Source organism: Poecilia formosa, unplaced genomic scaffold (genome assembly GCF_000485575.1).
Source record: "Poecilia formosa unplaced genomic scaffold, Poecilia_formosa-5.1.2 Scaffold302, whole genome shotgun sequence".
Taxonomy (NCBI): Eukaryota; Metazoa; Chordata; class Actinopteri; order Cyprinodontiformes; family Poeciliidae; genus Poecilia; species Poecilia formosa.
Genome location: NW_006800241.1, coordinates 295,004 through 314,259, shown reverse-complemented (window position 1 = coordinate 314,259; position 19,256 = coordinate 295,004). Strand labels below are relative to the sequence as shown.

General features: G+C 40.1%; 1 protein-coding gene across 2 annotated transcripts in view; it reads left to right on the top strand.

The window, feature by feature from the left end:
- The first annotated feature begins 442 nt into the window (after positions 1–442).
- Positions 443–19,256, top strand: part of man1a2 (mannosidase, alpha, class 1A, member 2) — a 114,397-nt gene continuing 95,583 nt past the window's right edge. Inside the window, exons 1-2 of one of the 2 annotated variants that reach the window (XM_007572499.2) lie at positions 443–990; positions 3,959–4,497. In XM_007572499.2, the coding sequence (XP_007572561.1) occupies positions 4,184–4,497 (314 nt within the window). In that variant the 5' untranslated portion in view covers positions 443–990; positions 3,959–4,183. Of the gene's footprint in view, positions 1,042–3,958; positions 4,498–19,256 lie in introns of both variants that reach the window. The other variant, XM_007572498.2, reaches the window with a different exon arrangement.

Genomic DNA, 19,256 nt, shown 5'->3' with positions numbered 1-19,256 from the left:
TAAATATTTAAATGTATGAATTGAAATAAATTTATAATAAATATTTAAATAATTTAGATGTATTTAAATTCTTAAATTTAAATACATCTAAATAATTTAAATATTTATTATTTAAATTATTTATGATTTATAAATAATGTTTAAATTATTTTATATATTTATTTTATATTTTTTCTAAAAGCATCAATTTATTATAAGGTGCAATGTTTGTAAAACATTCACAGTATTTAATAAATAAATATATAAATAAAATGTTGCCCCTCAAAACTCTCTGCCCTGGGCTACCGCCCCTGTGAGCCCTTTCTAAAATCTGGTCCAGGGCGCAGCAAAGGACAGAGCAAACACGCTAGGAAACACATGTAGACCCAAAGTACAGGTAAAAATTTATAGCATACATATACTGTAACAATTTCACCAGTAGTGTAGTTACTTTCCATTTCATTAAAGTGAATTTCGCAGTAGCTTATCTCGGACAAACAAGCAGTATTAAAGTCATATTTGCCCTGCAGTAATAAATAATCCACGAGCATGTCCCCTTATTAGGTAATGGTGGCACTTTTTCAGCTGTGCCTTAATTGTGTTTCCCTGGGGTACATAACATTATCGCTATTGGAGAACAAATAAAGCACGGTTTGTCTTGTGAATATTTATAGTTTGTACACGGAAGAAGGTCATTGCTTCATTTTCTGCACATCATGAATCCATATGGTCTCTGAGTAATTGTGCCAGCCTCGTTTTAGTCAGACGGTCCCTAACCGGAGGAGGCAGGCTGAGTAGTTGATGCTGGATCGCGGAGCGGCAGCAGCAGCTCAGTCAGTCCGTCGCTGCGGTCCATCAGAGCGGAGCGGCTGGTCATCAACATCCTCCTCAACGTCCGCGGAACTCAGCTGGCCGGAACGCTGCTCTGTGGTTCCGAGCCGTGCTGCCCCCCGCAGCCGGTTACGACAGCGGCGTTGGAACCTTCGTGGACATGAGGACAGCGTCTAAAAGGTGGACCGGGAATCCCGCACGGCTTCTTTTTTCGCAGAGCGAACGAGAAAGGTGGTGATGCAGCACACCGAGGAGGCGCCTCGGTCACTCCATAGCTTCACAGCTAGCTAGCGTTAGCAGCCTAGCCACACAGCTAGCGTCCCCGGCAGGCTTTTAAAGCTCAGCGTTTTACACCATCAGCTGGGTAGTTAACACAACAGGAAGCCTATACGTCAAAACCGGAATATTTAATTTTTTTTATTCATGTATTTCCTCTGGCGTTAGTCGACATTCCTCCTCACATCTGTTAGCCAGTATTAGCAGCAGAAGTTAGCTTCTCTGTCTGTTAGCTTCTATAGAGGCTAATCAGCTCTCGCAGGCTGGCACTGTCACAAAATGAACTTGGTATTCAGCCTGCGAACACGCCGATACATCGCTGCTCCACGCTGACGTTAACAAAAACCCGCGGTGTGAGCAAACACAGTCTGCGGATAATCGTTTGTGTTAACAGCACTTTCACTGGTTGTGTTTTAGTCTTTTAATCGCGGGGCTGATTTGTTTGATTTCCACTCATCTTTGCCTCGAAGTCAAACATTGCCCACCCATCAACACAATCGGGCACAGCCTTGGATGATGTTTTTTCCCCCTTCATTTTTTTCCAAGTGCACATTCGAAGATATTCGATGAATCTGTCGTCTGTTAGAGTGAAAACGACCGCGTTGTGTTTATTGGGAATATTTGGTACATTTTAATGCACGTTACAACCGCATTTCCCCTCTCGAAGGAGATTGGACATCTCGATTCTCCAGTTCTGTTAATTGCATTTCTGATTTAATGACAGGCGAGATTACAATCTGTACCAAAGTGCAACAAAATCGACTAAAAAAAAATGTTGGAGTCCAGGACTGTTGATCACACATTTGTTGCACAGCCTCCTGATACCTTAAGCTTCTTGGAAATATGTTTGTCATTTTTCTCATTGCTGGAGGATTAAGGATTATTTTGTGTGTGTGTGAGGGGAATCTGACAAACAGCACAGGAAAGGATTGCTTACTATTTTGGTGTTTCATCTGATAAGGGTGGATTTTTCTTGACTTTTCACGGCGTGTTTCTGTAATTTTAAAGTGTTAAACTCTGAACAGGATCGTTCTACATGCGTGTCGCTGTGTGATACCGATAGTTCCCTGGAGAAGTTGTGGAATAACCAAATAAAGCCTATAAATGTGCAACCTCATTGAGAAAATGTCTAAAAATTGAGAAATGATTCTTAACTAAATCTGTGGCACAATTGTTGGCACCTCTGCTGTTGGTACTTTGTGTAATTTCTGTTTTGAAAGGTGCAACACTCGATCTTGAGATGCATACTTGGAGAAGGAACACTTCATGTTCTTGTACTTCGTGAAGAACATGAAGTGCTTTTCTATGCAGTTCTTCTTTCTGATTCCTACCAAAACCACCTGGGTTGTCAGTTGCCAAAAAACTCAGCTTGAAGCCGTTTCACACCAGGGTATTTTGTTAGACTCTGTTCTATTGGGAGGGAAAAGATGAAAATTTAAAACCCTCGTTTGGGTCGGCTCATTTTCAAGTTGCTCTTTTGACAGTGGACCAAAGAGTGCGGGCCGCTGATCGTTTCAGATGCGATCAGCGATCCACATCGAGGTTCAGTTGAAGGCAGAACAAAACCCAGGCTTTTAGGTAAGCCGGCTTGCAGCAGAGTTCAGTTGAGTCTCCACACACCTGCCGACCAGGTGAGGTAGTGAAAGCCTCATGTTGTCATCTGATTTAAGGGGTTTCAGTTAAAGTCCTAGTAGAGGTTAGTAAGCTCCACTTGGTGATCTCCCTTACCTTTAACCTAATAGCCTAAATTAATGGGGCTTTTGTGTCAACGACATATTTTCACCCCAATAATATAGAAATTCTTTAAAGCTAATCATAAAGTAATGTATTGTTTAGGGAAGCAACTTATGATCATTTTGGTAATTGATTATTCTTATGATTAATTGAATAATCAGATAAAAATTGAATTCTGCAGATTTCTCAAGCCTTTTTTTATTCAGTATTCAGAAATACATTAACAGATAAAAATAAACAAATTTCTTTTTAAAATGAAAAAAAATAAAAATTTTATTGCCTAAAATTCAATAACATTTCTACAGTTGATTGTTTGTAATAAAGGCTGCATCTGCAGCTAAAATTATATACTTATAACAACATATGAACAGTTCAGCCTTTTCTGCTCAACTGCACAATATATCTTATATTCTTTTTACAGAGTTTGAACTATACAACTTCAGGAGTTCTAGATGAAACATATTTATAAACATGAGTCTGCATACTCCAGTCAAAGATTAATCGATTGCTAAATTAGTTGACGACTACGTCATTAGTCGATTAATCACTATTAATCCGATTAATCGTTTCAGCTGCAGTGCAGTTATAGTCAAACCATCTCTTCCATCCATCATAATAGAACAGGAAAGGACGACATCCGCAACTCCAGCACCTCTCTGGTTAGAAAGCACCGCGGCTTTCTAACCATGCCACCAGACGGAGGTTTAAGGAGGCGCAGCACAAACAGACGAGGTGGATTAGCAGCGTTTGCAGTCATGAGACTGTCACACAGCAGCAGCCCATTAAAGGACTGACTGCTACCAGAGATACCCTCCTGCTCACAACAGTCCCATCTACAGAGATACTTGGATGATATGAGTTGTGATATTTAATTTCCCTTTGGAATGAATAAAGTGTCTTTGAATTGAATTTTAATAGCTGTTTTTCAGATTACCAACAACGGTGCCCTTCTGTTATTTATTGGATAAATGTTCTCAACTGGAACGTTGGATTTTTCACATTTCTTTCAGCGTGAGGTTATCCTGCCGCAATAAAAAAGCTAATTACCTTTTGTCAGGAGTGCCAGCAGATCTGCTCCTGCATCTGGTAGCTGTTTTATAAGTGGAGGCCATTAGTAACACCTGTCTTTTCTTCCCAGATTCACCATGACCCGTTCCGTCCCGACCAGTCGCTTCTTTGCCGAGGCGCCTCGTTCCCCTTTTGCTTCCCGACGCCCCAACGCAGGGATGAGATAATAACGCCCAGCAGCCGACGCATGCCGCTACACCACCACCACCTCTGTGGCACCTGGAAACCAACACCCGCCCCTCTGCCCCGCCCCGCCCCCTTCCCCAAGTTGACTCTTTAACCCGACCCAGAAACTATGACGACGCCGGCTCTGCTGCCGCTGTCGGGCCGCAGGATACCCACTCTGTCGCCAGGCGCCTCCTCCTTCACGCACCACAGAGCCACGTTGAGGCTGTCGGAGAAGTTCATCCTCCTCCTCATTCTCAGTGCCTTCATCACCCTATGCTTCGGGGCCTTCTTTTTCCTCCCGGACAACTCCAAGCACAAGCGCTTTGACCTGGGCTTGGAGGATGTGCTCATCCCGCACATCGACTCGCCCAAAGAGGGGAAGCACGGCTCAGGGCAGGTGATAATTCACGGACAGGGAGGACACGACGAGAACAGGCACAGGTGAGTCGAACGACTTCCCGCTCTGGCTGCTAGCTCTGTGCAAAGTGTTGTGTGATTGGTCAGATGTTTGTTGCCGTGTTTTATGCAGAAATGTGCTCGGACAGCAATTTTGATATTTTTTTTCAACACTATACGGCTTTGTATCCGCAGGTGACATGAAAAATGATTAACTGAGGTAATGAGGAATTATGTACACTTGTAAAATTCTTCACAAAATACCTACTGTAACTGTAAATTTTCAGAAGAAATTTTAAAGTGCATCGGTCACACTTGAATCAAGCGTTCTGATGCTGAAAATTAGCAACAGTGCTAAGGTTCGCTTGGTGTCAGCACCGTGGGGTATTACTAGCATGTTGACTAACCATTCATGTGATGTATGGAAAAAGTAGCTCAAATGTTTATATTAGCTGTACGGCTAGCATGACAGCTATCACTGGCATGTAGAGCGAGTAGCATGTTGACACTACCAGTAAGGTGCGAGTTATCCCTAGCATGTTGACCAACACTAACTAACTTCATTCAGTGTGCAAACATTAGTGTATATGCTTAAATTAGCTAATATGCTAAGGTTAGCTGTCAGTAGTATGTGGGATATCACCATCATGTGAAGTCAGCTAACTCCATACAGTATGCTAAATCTAGTTAATGCATAAAAAATAGCTAAAATGCTTAATTTAGCTGAAATGCTAATGTTAGCATGAGGGCTGTCACTAGCATGTTGAGCAACCGGCATGTTGGCACAACCAGTAGGATGTGGGTTATCACCAGCATGTTGACTAACACTGACTTGGTCCATTCAGTATGCAAACATTAATGTAGAAGCTAAAATGAAATGCTAATGTTAGCATAGTTAGCTTAAATGATGTCAGTAGCGTGTGGGGCATCACAAACATGTGAGCTTACATTCACTTTCTCCATTCACCATACTAAATGTAGCTAATATGTAAAAAAAATTAGGCAAATGACTAGTGACTGAGGACAGACACTAGCATGTTGAGTGGCTAGCATGATGGATAGCATTGCTTTACTCCATTTAGCATGCAAATCGTGGCCCCAGTAATGGGACTTTTGAACGGTTAATAACTCCTTGATGGAAACTGTAACATCATTGTTCATGGAAGAGGCGGACGTGTGACGCTAGCTCTGTGAACGCTTTGTAAGGGAGGAAGTGGGAACCCCCAAGGGTAGGGGGCTGACGTACACAGATCGGGAGGGGATGTCCCCCAGGTGGTCTACGCTGTTGTAAGAAAATATATGTGCGAATACGAACAACAACTGCCCAGGTTCGGTTAAAGTGTGTAGGGGCCTTTAAAGCTTAAAGCTCAGCCGGGAAAGTGTTTATCACCAGACATACAGGTTTGCTGCGACGGCTGAAAGGTGTGGCGTTGTTGGCAGAAGGATGCACGCTCCACTGAACCTTTCCAGACACGTCAACACAGGTGTTCCCTCCTCCCTCGCCTCTCAGCACATCTGTGCTCTCCTGTGAGCGCTGCCACCTTTTGTGTCTCCTCCGGGTTTTATTGTTCAGGTTCTGAAACAACAGACATTTTATCACCTCGGCCCTGTTCTCAAATCATTTTTTTTCTTCCTGCTGGCAGATCGTGTCGAGGTTTACGAGCTCGCACACTTGTCTGTTTAAAACAGGCTTTAAAATCTGTTGGTTATGAGCTGGATGTTGTTGTTGTTGCATTTGCATGTGTGATTTGGTGTGGCGGAGTCTCTGCTGCTTTGTTGCTGTTCCTCTCTTATAGATGATATTCAGGGTTTTTCCAAATAGCATGTTGTGCTATTTGGAACCCAGAGCCCTGGAGGATGTGCATACACGTCGTCTATCAAGTGTTATTCTTGGAGGAGTAAAATTACTAGTGCAGAGGGTTTTCCTGCAGAAACTAGGGCAGGAATTCTAGTGTGGAATTGCTTGTTTTGTGCATAATTTACCAAAATGCTGTGAAGTTGCAACGGAGGAGATGCCTGCAGATGTCATCCGGAAAAATCTATTGAAATCAGGTTATTTATATAGTGCTGATTCACAACAAACAAGGGCTGAAACAACTAATAGGATTAATGGTGATGAATTGATTATTGAAATGGTAATCGACTAATTCAGTAATCGATTAGTCATTAACTGGAGTGAACAGAATTAGCAGTAATTAAGCCAAAACTTTACAAAAAATTTATACTTTTTCCATTTAAGATGAAACGAAAAACTTATTTTTATAAATATTTTCTACATAGAACTCCTCAAGTAGCAGAGTTTGTTTCACCTGGTTCAAATCCTGTAAAAAGAAAAAATTAAATAAAAATCTCATATCAAGCACCTTTTGCTGTCCAGTTTTTTAATGGTTTAGTTGATAAAATGACCAACACATCAGTCCTACACTGTACTGATAAGTCATGCAGAAAGGCCTGAGCTTTTCACATGTTGATAAAAATCTGGTTTTAGTTACAGATGCTTAGAATAATTGATACTTAAATAACTGTTACTTGCAGGCCTACAACAAAACCATTTTTTGCATAATACCATGCAGCACTACTAGAGTTATTGGTGTTTATAATGCATTTTGGTGAGAAGTTCCTGTTTTCTGGACGTCCAGTTGCTTGCATCAAGTCGCATCAAACAGTGTGTCAGGAATTCACATCTTGCATGCATATTAATATTCAGCCTATCGAATGGAGTCTCACTACAGTAGATGTCCACCCCTGCAACATGTGATAGTGCCCAAGTGCTGACAGTCACAGAGTGAGCGTCCTAATTGCAGCTTAGAAAGAAAGACATGAGGAAACCGAGGATTTATCGCAACTGATATCATCATTACAGTATTCAAAAGCAATGTTGTCGTTTGATTTTTGAATATTTTGCAGCCCTACTACAATGCCCTGTCTTCTATGTTGAGCTGAGACTCTGGGATTTCAGTATAATAAAGCTTGAGGATGCTTGGGTCTCTACGGTAATACATGTGGCGTTAGCGTTGTGTTCCGTTTGTTCTCAGATGTTAGATTTTTTTCCTGTTTCCAGCCGTGAACGCAACAAGAAGATGAGCTGAGGTCAGAATCCTGACTGGGAAAAGTCAGAGTCCAGTATCCAGTACGGCTGCCACTCGTATAGAACATAGCACACAAAACTTTTGTGGATATTCCGCTAATGTCAAAAAAACACAATTTCGCAATTGCCATTTTTCCGTTCAACAAGAAACGTGATTAAAATCGCACGTAAATAAGTTTGTTGACACGATAAATCATTAAAAAAAACACATGGCTCTAACATCCTTCTGCCACTTCCTGTCGTCGTCTTCAGCTTTTCTGCCGGTAACAAGGGGGAAAAGGTTTCCCCCAGAAAACTTGTTAACCCTGGTGGTTGGGTGCTACTGCAGTCATTCATACAGCGGCCCGTTGTCTTTTTGAGTTAAAAAATGTTAAGTTGACAGGAAATTTGAAAATATCACTTGATAGTTATGTTATTGGAAGATTGGAAGATTGGTGCCTGAACACCAACTATATAAAGTGTTAAATAATGCAAACATTTTAAAAAGACTTAAATGAATAGCAATGTTTAGCCTGGTGAGGGCACAAGAAAAGCCTGGAGGCCCGCCAGGCTTATAATACACTGAGGGAAAACTCTGCAGTTGTTGATCACATGACGGGCGAAATACACTAATTTCAATCCAGCCAAAAAAACCACAAAGATAAAAACTTGTCAAAAAGTTAATTTATTTTTCTTTTTTAAATTGTTGTTTCCATTAAGCGAAATTTAATTTTGTAAAATTCAATTTGCACAATTTTACGGCCGACGGAAACGTAGCCAATGACACTGAAAACTGCTTGTTTTGGTTCTCATTGACTCAGCAGCAGCATCCAGACTAAATATTGTTGTTGCCTTTAAACCGTTGCATTGTTTATTCATAGAATATATAACTGATTGAGAAAGGATTAGATTGTTGAGTCTCTGACCCCGCCAGAGTCAAGAAAGAGTAACCGAGTCAACCACTCGGTTACATTGCAAAGCATTGCCTGGACTGCAGTATTTTCTTGAGCTGGACATTTCATGTGTTATGGTTTCCATTATGCATGTAGTTGGACGGCAGGTTTATTTTTAACAAGGGTCTTGATGTAAAGCTTTCTTATTAAGTCTGATCCATAACATCAATCTCATTACGTCCAAAGCTTTTAGAACAGCCACATCCATCAAAGACAGACGTTTAGTTGTGGTGAAGCACAGACTGAGCTGGTAAAAGCAGAAAATTTGATTTATTGTGCCAATTTTTTAAACTGTAATGTCCCTTCATGTCAACGACATGTTCGGTAGCCATCGACAAGCTTCTGCTATGATTCTGTTTGGTGTTATCAGAAACGGGAGCACTGTTTCAGACTACCATGGATTTAGCTTTTAAACACAGTTTGCAAACTTTTAACCAGGGCTGGTTACAGATTTCCTGTTGGAACACCCACTTGTGTCCAGCTTTCATAAATCTAGCTGCTGATTTAAGGTGAAGTTGAAGAATGGGACTGAATCAGCTCCATCTTTATTCAGAGTGTACTCGCTGAAAAACCTGAAACTTCCCACCAAGCCTGTTGTGTGTGTATGGGTGTATGTGTGTATAGTTAAGCTTTTTTCACACCACTGTACATCAATTAAGGCTAGCTAAAATAATTCTTAATAATGAACTCAGTTGATTTGGTTTGATAGGAGGGACAACAGCACACCATTTAAACCGTCGGCTATCAAAGCACACTGATTTATGGCGCTGCTTTTGCCAGGATTAGGAAGGACAGTTTGGCGACAGTCAGAAATTGGACGGCGTTTGCTTGGTTAGTTGGGATCCTGGCCATTTACTGAACATGGTTTTAAAAAGAGAACTGGACGCTGTAGTAGAATGAAAATGCCCAAGCTTTTTGTTAAAGACTTTAAAAGCACAACTGCACCTCACTCGGTGTCACCGCTTATTGTTAATGACGCTTGACCCAGCCTTTGTTTTTTTGCTGTTGTGATAAATCATCACAGCCCAGGAGACGTGCTGGATTAATCAGGAACATCGAAGCGCCTAAATTTATCATTTAGTTCTAATTTATTTAGTTTGATTTTCGATCTCATTCCTGTTGAGTTTTTTGTTTTTTTGTCATGGTTGATCAGGTGTTTCTGTATTGTAGCAGTAATCAGCCACCTGGTAGCACAGTTAAGACAGGAGCAGATGATTTGATCTTGTATCGGTGATAATCTTAAAGAATCTTTAAGAAAAGCATGATCAAAAGCCAAAGGAGCTAAAACTTGGAGCACAAACAATAATGTTTAGAATTATTGAAGGTTTTAGCATTTAAAACATGCGTCTTATGGTGAAAAGCTCTTTGTCGACACAGCTTGCTTCAGTACATAAATACTCCCCAAGCTGTTTACATTTCCCACATGTTATTTTTTCCCTGACCTGTAGCAGTTGGGTCAACGCGCTGAGGCTAATGGGTTTCTGTAAGTGGCGTAAAGCCGTGCTTCCAGCCCAAAGAGCGACTCCTCCAACGCTAGCCGAAAACATCATCTTTGAAAAGGATCGTTCCCATAAGTGGCGGTAGAGGAATAACTAAACATTTGACACGCTGAGCCGACTGGAGCACTCGGCAGCGAGAGACGGAGGTCATTAATAACCGCAAAGCTAGCGAACCAGAAAATGGCACTTTGAGTAAACATTCAGTATGAAACAAGCATAATGCTTTGCAAAAGAGCTGCTGAGAGCGTAAGATTATGTTCCAGCTTGAAATTAGCTGTTCTACACAGTTGTTCTGGCCAGATGAAGATCATTCTGTACTCTGGAGCACGACACGTTGTACGAGTACAAGAAACCAGCCAGGAAATATAAACGCACATCAGACACACACCTGTTACCTGCAGACATGGATGCAGCCTCAGTCTGGTTGGCTCTTACCTCCCCATATGACGGTAAAATGATTCATTAGACATGATGTAAATACAGAGTAAGTGATGCAGCCTTTAATTTTATACATGAATGTATGGAAGCAGAGAGCTGATAGTTTCCACAAATGCTTTTTGTCTTGCGGTTTTCATGACCATAAGAGATTTAATTTCCCGACGTTTTCTCGAGACGACGAGAAAATTTTGTTCACTTATCTGGAGATGACGTGTGAATTTGTCATTTTCTCGGGATAGGTGAATTTCTCAGGAAATTGATTCGTTATCTTGCGAAAGCTTTCAGGAAAGTAACTTATCTTAAGAAAACCATAGAATTTAACGTACCTCAAGAAAATGCGGAATTCATTTATCTGAATTTTTGTTTTTAAAATGCGGCTTTAACACGTTCTCTCCCTCATTGTTGCATTTATCAAATTGAAATAATGCTGGCTATTCTAACTGACCTAAAGCAAGAGAAATTTGGTCTTATTCAAGTCCAGACAGTAAATGTAAACTCCTGGTTTTGTTTAATAACCACGGTTGTATTTTTAATTTTAATCTACACCCAATAGCAGCCTTCCTGCACAGTCTGAAAAACTGAGGGATTGATTTCTAATTAACACTGCACTACACACCCATCATTTATCTGAAAATCAATCAGTCCAGCTGATAAATTTAAATGGAACTTTTTCATTTATTCTCCCAAAAGGAGATAAAAGGTCTGGGAAATCTGGAAACATAACTCTGGATCAAAATGTGAAGGAACTTCACAAACCCAGATGGGTTGAATCACTGAAAATAGCCTTAAACACAAAAATCTTCGGAAGGCTATGAACATATAAGTTCAAAAATATGAAGTGCATCATCCTAACAGCGGTTCAGCTTATTAACGACCAGAGGCAGAAAGCTGTTGACCGTTCTGCTGATGGTGAGGTCGTTTGACGACAGCTGTTCGATAAGTTCACTGAGGGGTCACGAAGAGTCCCTGGGGATAGACGATAAATCCTTTTTATTGAATAATCAAATGTTTAGTTTTTGAAGATTACAGTTTTTATTTTATGTTTTTTTCCCCCACTGACACACTGTCTGTGTGCCCAGGGCGGCCATCTTGTTTGACAAGCCTGTTTTACAGTTTCTGTTTATCTGGACATTAAATCCAGGTCAACTCTGATGGAACATCAGGGCCAGCTACAATTTTATTTATGGGAATAACATCGTAATATTAGGAGTTTAAAGTTGCAATTTTATGAGAACTCCTACAAGAAAAATACCAAAAACTAAAAACGTGGAATGTTTAGCATCTGGTGATGTTATACTTAAGATACAAAATCTTTCAATACATCAGCTTCAACTAATTATTTATAAAATGACTTTGCAACAAACATGCAAACAACCGTCTACTATGACGAAACAAACTGAGCTGCTCCTTTCAGGTCCTGATAGTTAACCGTTTTCACTCCAAGACTTTTTTCTTCTAATTTTAAAACGTTTTTTTGTTGCTTTTTGCACATCTTTTATCTGCTAATATTATAGCTGTTTTTAAAAAAAAAACAATTAAATTAAAATTCTTGTAACCGGGCCCTAATGCTCCATCGTACAAGAATTGACTATTGAAATAAAAGCTGCTTTTTGAAAATATCTGTCATTTTGTTTTTAGAAAAACTAAAAAAAACCTTTTTTTTAAAACTCTATTTAAAATTGTATCTGGCATGAAAACGTCGGCTCTTTTTCCTCAACATGTCTGGTCTCCTCCTGGTCAGATGAGGTCATCAGAGATCTGGCCGCTCCCCGAGGAGGTCAATGCTATTAATAAGATGGATATCCTCTCCTCTTCTACTGTAATATTGTGAAATGAGGAAAAATCCGTTTTGCTGTTTTCGCCGCCAGCTGGAGTTTGAGAACAGCAGAGGAACCAAATGATATGCAGTCGCTTGAGGGTGGCGAGCTTTTCTAAATTTCCAGCTGCGGCAGGAATTTGGCAAACCGGTTTTTTTGTTTTTTCTTCTGTGGTGGAGCTGTCTTGTTTTTTCTAAAGCTGTCGTCACAGCTGTATTTTCTCACTTGCTGCCAAAAAATCCATTCCTATTATCTCCAACATTCTTGCTTCCTGTCATTTTACAAACTCGAAATGTACAAAAACGATCACTTTCTCCGTATTAGAAACGCATCCTGGCTGTAAAAAGAACACAGTTTACATCTGAACCACTTTGTTTCAAACATACAGTTTTAAATGTTGTTTAGGGACAAGAAGCTGCATTTTACTGCTCAACAAGAATAAAAAAAATATTTAAGCTGCCAACAAAAAAATTAAACTAATTGTTTTCAAGTTTCCACATATGGGAACGCTACCCCAATAAGTCTTTAGGAATTAGGCGACAAAGCTACTTTTCAGCAAAACCACAAGCAGAAGTAGGAGCTCAGCATGTGATCCGGCCTGGTTTTTGTAAATATGTCGTCTGTGTTTTATGATTTTGCTTTTCTATTCCTGTTTTGTATCACTGTTGATTTGACCCATTCACCCTGGTTCCAGATTTTCAGAGTGATAAAAGCTCACTTCTTGGGCTGGCAGATCTAAAGGACTAGATCTTGTGATGTTATATCACCACGCTATTTCCCTTCAAAGGAAAGTCTATCATCCATTCAATAACGCTTTATTCTGTTGATGAAATCACAAAAAGAAAATTTTCCACACTTGTTAGTAGAGAAGTGAGACGGCAGCCTGAAATCTGAAGTCTGTTTTTTTGGTGGGTGAAATAAAAATAACATGTTTGTTGATGCATAAAGGGGGTCATTTTGTAAAATCTGCTATTTTTGTTTTCAGATTTACCAGGTCTGTTAAAGAACCAACATCTTTCTTTGTGGTTTGTATTTAAAACAACATGGCGTCATATTCCTGGTAAAAACTCTTAGGAGTATGTTGATCAATCACAACAGTATGCATTTATAACCTAAAGGAGCGCATAACTCTGATCATGGGCGTTTCCTTTTGTACGCAGGTCCATGAACGCAGCATGAATAGCGGTAAAATGTGCTCTCTCAGTTTAGCAGGCATATTTGTCAGTTGCGGGCAGTAATTCTTGAGATTGATCTGATTGGCTGTCTTGGATTTGAGTTGAAATTCCATCCAATCAGAACGAGTTGCTGCCACCAAACTGACAAATACGCCCATTAAGCAGAGAACGAGCACAAGTTACTGGTGAGAGCGTCCAGATGGGTGGAGTTAGCACATTTTACTGCAAACTGTGCTGCGTTCACAGCAAATAAAGGAAAATGCCTTGGATCGGAGCTGTGCACTCTCTGTTAATAAACGCCCTGTTGTGATTGTTTAATTTACTCCTCGGTGTTTTTGGCAGGAATGTGACACCATAAACCCACCTGAAATTGAAATGGGGAAAATAAGACCTCAAAGAAAAGTGAGGGTTGGTGGTCAGAACCAGCAAATCGGTGCTTGTCCAGGTTTTATGGTAGTGGACAATGGTTAAAAACAAAAATGATGTTGAATTAAGATCTTTGACTTTAAGTTGAATAAATTGATGATGCTGGAGATTAAAAATCGTAAAATTGCCATTCACACCCAAAGTCTTTTTGTAACATTTCCATATTTTTTCTTTAAGTTTGGACCGCCACATGCAAAGTAAGAATAAGTGAGAACCTGCTATGATGCTAAAGCTGCTTTGAAGATATTTTTGATCATAAACAATGAAAGTGTGACTACATAAAGTGGCAGATGGCCTGTTTAAAACACAGATTTCAGAGAAACCATTAACTGAAAAGTCAATTCATTAGAGGGCTATTCTGTATTAAATATGGTAGCATAAGTTATGTTGTGATTGCAAAAAACAACTGAACAGACCTGGTTACCTACAGCTTGTTTAACAAGAATTAGGCTCTAGAGTTGAACTGTTCATATATGATTGAGATTTTATCAAGTTAACATTTGCATTCACTAATAAATATTTAACAAATGTGTCACTCCCCTGGGGTTCTGCTGAGTTCTCCTGCTGAGTGTGTGTGTGGTAGATCTGTTTTCCAGTGTCATCTGGTCTTTTGAAACTGCTGTGCAATCATTCAAACAGTCGTCTGTGTGTGTGGATGTGTGTGTGTGTGGGAGGAAGCCCCCTCCAGATTTCTGAAAGTAATTGCAAATTTTGAAAGGCGTAACAGTGTAGAACAAAATGTAATGAATCACTGCTCCGAGTGAAATTGCTTTCCAACCTCAGGCCGCAAAAACACAAAAGGATCAGCTCTGCATGCGTAGCAGTTTGATATTTGTCTAAAATAACAGCTCTATGTATATATTAGTGTGGGTGGAGCTTGTTGAGTAAAACGACTTAACAGCTTGATTGGGACACGCCCAACAACCGATACGGTCCTCCACGTTTCGTACCTGCAAAAAATTAAATGTGCGATTGCGATGATGGATTAAGTATTTATCTCCTCTATATTAAGCAGGGACGCGTGATGATGCGTTGTTTGTCTGCTGGTTTTGTTTATCAGGCTGCCTTCTGTTAGTGAGGAAGGTGTGAAACATCACTGGTGTCCATGTGGGGTGGTGCCTTCCTCCTGCTCCCATTTATCATCTCTACGGACTACAGCCCTTTAAAGGCCAGAGAAGAAAAAGAATCGACTGAGCTGTAAGAGTGTGTCATGGTAGCTTCTTAGCGAAAAGACATAGTTCTAAAGAATACAGTGGAAAGCAGAGAGGTGGGTTGTTGTTGTTTCATTGTTCATGAAGAAACAAGCTATGGCTACTTGTAGCATGTGTTGTCCTTTGTGTCTTGATTAGAGATGCTCAGGGAAATCAGCTGCTGCCTTTTTCAGCTTGATCAGCTCTGATCGGCGATCGATCACTCAAACTTAAAAAAAATTCAGTCTATGAATTCCCCAACCAGTTGGCCGCTGTGATCTTCTATCATCTGCCTACCTTCATCTCTTTTTATATTGATTTTGTGGCATCTTCCCAACTTCCTCTGACATTTCAATTCATTTGAAAGTCTTTAACTTTTTATGCTCTCAGGAAGGATGAACTTTGACCTTCCAAAATAGTTAAAAAGGTTTAAAATTGTTTTGCCATTGCACAAGCTGTGTGTACAAAGTGTTTGCTGCAGAAACATGTAATCAAATGGACAAATTCTTGGTGCTAACCTTTGAAGTTGCTTAAATTAAGGCTATAGACGCTCTTCATTCAAATGCATTTTGGGATTTAGTGCTTATTTATGAGAAAAAAAAATTGCTCAGTTGCTTGTCAGTGTTGGCTTTTTAGGGAAGTTGGTGGAATTTTTTCGCTTCATCTCTTTGAAAATATAATTCAACACCAAAGGCGTCCCAGTTGTTGCCCATATTAATCCAATCAACAGTCTCAGGATGATTCCTGAATGCAATCCTGGAGACGGACAGTAGTGCTGCTGAGTGGTTGGTTGAGATGTACGGGAGCCTTTGGTTGTTCGTTTTGGTGAATTTATACGCTAAAATGCAACATCAGCATTGCTTTTTTTTTGTGTTTTTTAAGTTCATCTTTATTGCTACTTGTTTTGGTAAATGAAAACATCTTTTGAAAATTATTTATGAATCTTAAATTAAGCTAAACGACATTTGACCAATTGGCTTAAAACTTGAAAGTAAACGTTTCGGTCTTGAACTGGACCGAGGACTTTGATGTTTCTTCACCTCCGTTAGGAAAATAACACTAAGAGCAAATACTGTTAACCCTGCCACGGTCATTTTGATCCCATGAGATTTTTACCCTTTGCGTGGTCTGGCAGGGTCGCACTGATCCCACATGTGATCAGTGCACACGCGTGTGTGTGTGTTGTTTTGTGAACTGATGGTCTGACGGAGCAGCCCTGCTCCCTATCCACTGTCCAACCATGACATCTGCTGCGCTAAGTAAGTTAGAAGGTTAATAAAGGTCACTCTTTGTCACTGAAGGTATAAATGATAATAACCAACATTTTCTGTTGCAGCCATAAAACTCTTTAACATGCAGGCAACACATTTCTCCAAGTTGTTCAGCTCTCTGTTATTTATTTTCCAAAACCAAAAATTATATCTGAATTCTTTTGCACATTTTGGTTAAATAACCTCCATGTAATTGAGTGATCTGGTTGAAAGGAGGGTTTGTTTGAAGTTTGTGGTTGCAGAAGCAAATGTACACGAGAAATTTACGTCGGCATCATGCAAAATAGGAGCTGCATGTTGGATGTCATGAGTTTTCTCTGGAATTAAGATGCTTATCGATGCTGCGACTAAACTGGCTGGATTCAGGTTTTTTTGTTGCTATGGTAACATGCATGCTTTCTATCGCCGCAATCCGCTAAACCTCATTTCCTCAACTTATGAAAAACAAACGACTTTCTCATGGATACCCCACCAGGCAGGCGACTGCTGCTGCTTATCCGTTGTCATGGAAAGGGACGAGCAGCTGGTTACATGATGCCACCGGAGACTAAACAGAACTGAGACGCAGGAGGTTTGATGGGATGGGGAAGTGATTACTGCCTGACTGGCCAGACTGGACTGACTAATCAGGAGCTTTGCTGGCTTCATGGTACATTTGTGTACAGTGCCTTGAAACGGCACCCACCCTTTGAGCTTCTTTGCCTTTTTTGTTTTTTTATTAGAATTTATTTTAATTGAGATTTTACATTATAGATTAACACACTTTTGTGTAGTTGGAAAGTGAGCGGGATTCAAGATATTCACTTTATCAATGAAGTGTTGAATAGTGTCCCTAGACGATACTTTTTAGAAGCATCTTTCTTTCTAATTCCAGCTGCAGGTCTTTTGGGTCTTGTTTCTACCAGCTTTGTCAAATATTTGCCTATTGAGTGTTTGTGAGCAGTGATTTTACGGCCTGCCACATATTTGCTAGAGACGCACCGATCCACTTATTTCACTTCCAATAGCGACATCTGAGGTTTAGTGTTGGCCGTTATGACCCGATCCAAAACACAGAGCTGAACTGACTTAAAATGTTTCTTTCGTTTTTTTTTAACCACAAACATGTGAAAACAACCCAAATTTAATTTGTTCAGTCAGTTCATTAAGGAGTATAACAGCCTATGTAAAAAAAAATAATAATAAAGACAAACAATTCATCACTGTTTTTCTGTATCGGTTCAGAAAGTGCCGATAGAGTTAGCAACTCTAACCATAATGTAAAGTAAATAATAAAGTGTGACTTCCCTCAGGGCACAAATCATAGAGTTGGACTGAATAGATGTGCTCTTACGGATCAGGAATATTGCCACAGATACCCAATCTATATTCCCCCCCAATATCGATACCAGCATGGATATCTGTATCAGATTGGTGCATCAGTTCCTCTGGACTCTGCTTTTGTTTTTGCCTTATGGGCTAATTTTTCTGCATGTTCTGACCAAGTTAGAGATTAAAACTGGTAGCATCAGCTGAGCAGATGCGGTGGCGTTGAGTGTCTATAATTGCAGAACTGCCGCTGGAAGAAGTGTAACAGTTTGCTAGGTTAGCTCAGGTGTGTTAAACTGTGACAAAGTTCGAGAGGCATGAATTATTTAACAAGCTGCCGTCGTGCATCGGCATCAACACCTACGGTGTCGGAACACGCTTTGTATTGCGAATGCTTCCTAAAAATCCCCCACATGCACAAGAGGTCAGCTTTCACGCCTCAATGAACCCACAAAGATGGCCATAATTCAGATCTGGGCATCTAAATGCGTTTTGCCCACAGCTCTCTCCCTCAAGGGCAGAGAGGATTTTTATTGGGAGGGAAAAGGAAACCTCCTCGGTTCTAGAGACAATTACACAGCCGCAGTAACTGTCACAATGTTGGCAAAATAACTCAATCAAAGAACCTGAACTAAAGGAGGAATGCTTTCATGCGCACTCTTCATCACAGATGCGCAGCGGTTCGACACGGTGCTGTTTACTGGAAGCACACTCGCAAATCCATCCATTCAATCACACGAGCATGCAGCAACTGCCATCTTGATGCTACAAAATCTGTTTTCCATCAATTAACGTCAGGCACGCCGAGTGGCAGCATGAATATTTATGAGGCGTTTCCAGGACGATGTTGCGTAACTTTGAAGACGTTTATTTTAGACACAGTTGGCCCAACATTGTAAAAAAAAAACAAAAAACCTGATGTTCTCCATGTTGTACGTCATTAGCGTAAAACCTTGTTTTTTTTTTTGTCACTTTATTTTCTTTTAGTTTTCTTCAGCAGTCAGTTTACTTGTTTTCTATCTATGTATATGAGGGTGTAAAACCTTTATTTTCATATAAAGATCAAAATTGTTCTCAAGGGCTGGTTGTGCCAGAATGTATTTATACAGCCCATTGACAACCTGTTAAAAATATTAGTAACCAACTGTCTGCATTCAGTAAGTACTTTTTGAAAATAAATAATATTGCTAATCTTTTTACATCAAACAGCCCCTCCAGGACTTAACTTGGAAAAAAAACAACAAAAAAATTCCAATCAAAATTTGTGAAGCTAATTTTTAGAAATATTTGCAAAGAAATTTTGCAATATTTCCACATAAGCGTGACGTTAAATGTGACTTTTTCTTACTCGATGTATCAATCACAGACCAACTTACCAACTTCACTTCAAGAACAGCTGAAGAAATACTGCCACCTGCAGGTGGGAGCTAACAGTCACTTAGACACAATGTTTTTGATCATTTTCGTATAACATTTACAAAACAAACCCCCTCACAATTATGTATTGGTGTGGGAAATGTGGTGATATGTTGATTCTGCATGAATTTTTGTGAACACAGAATTGCATAAAACTGGAGGGACTGATGGATGTAATTTAGGCTGCATTCACACAAGCCCTGTTTAGTCTGCTTTAAACAAACTCCAGTCCGTTTGCCTAGAA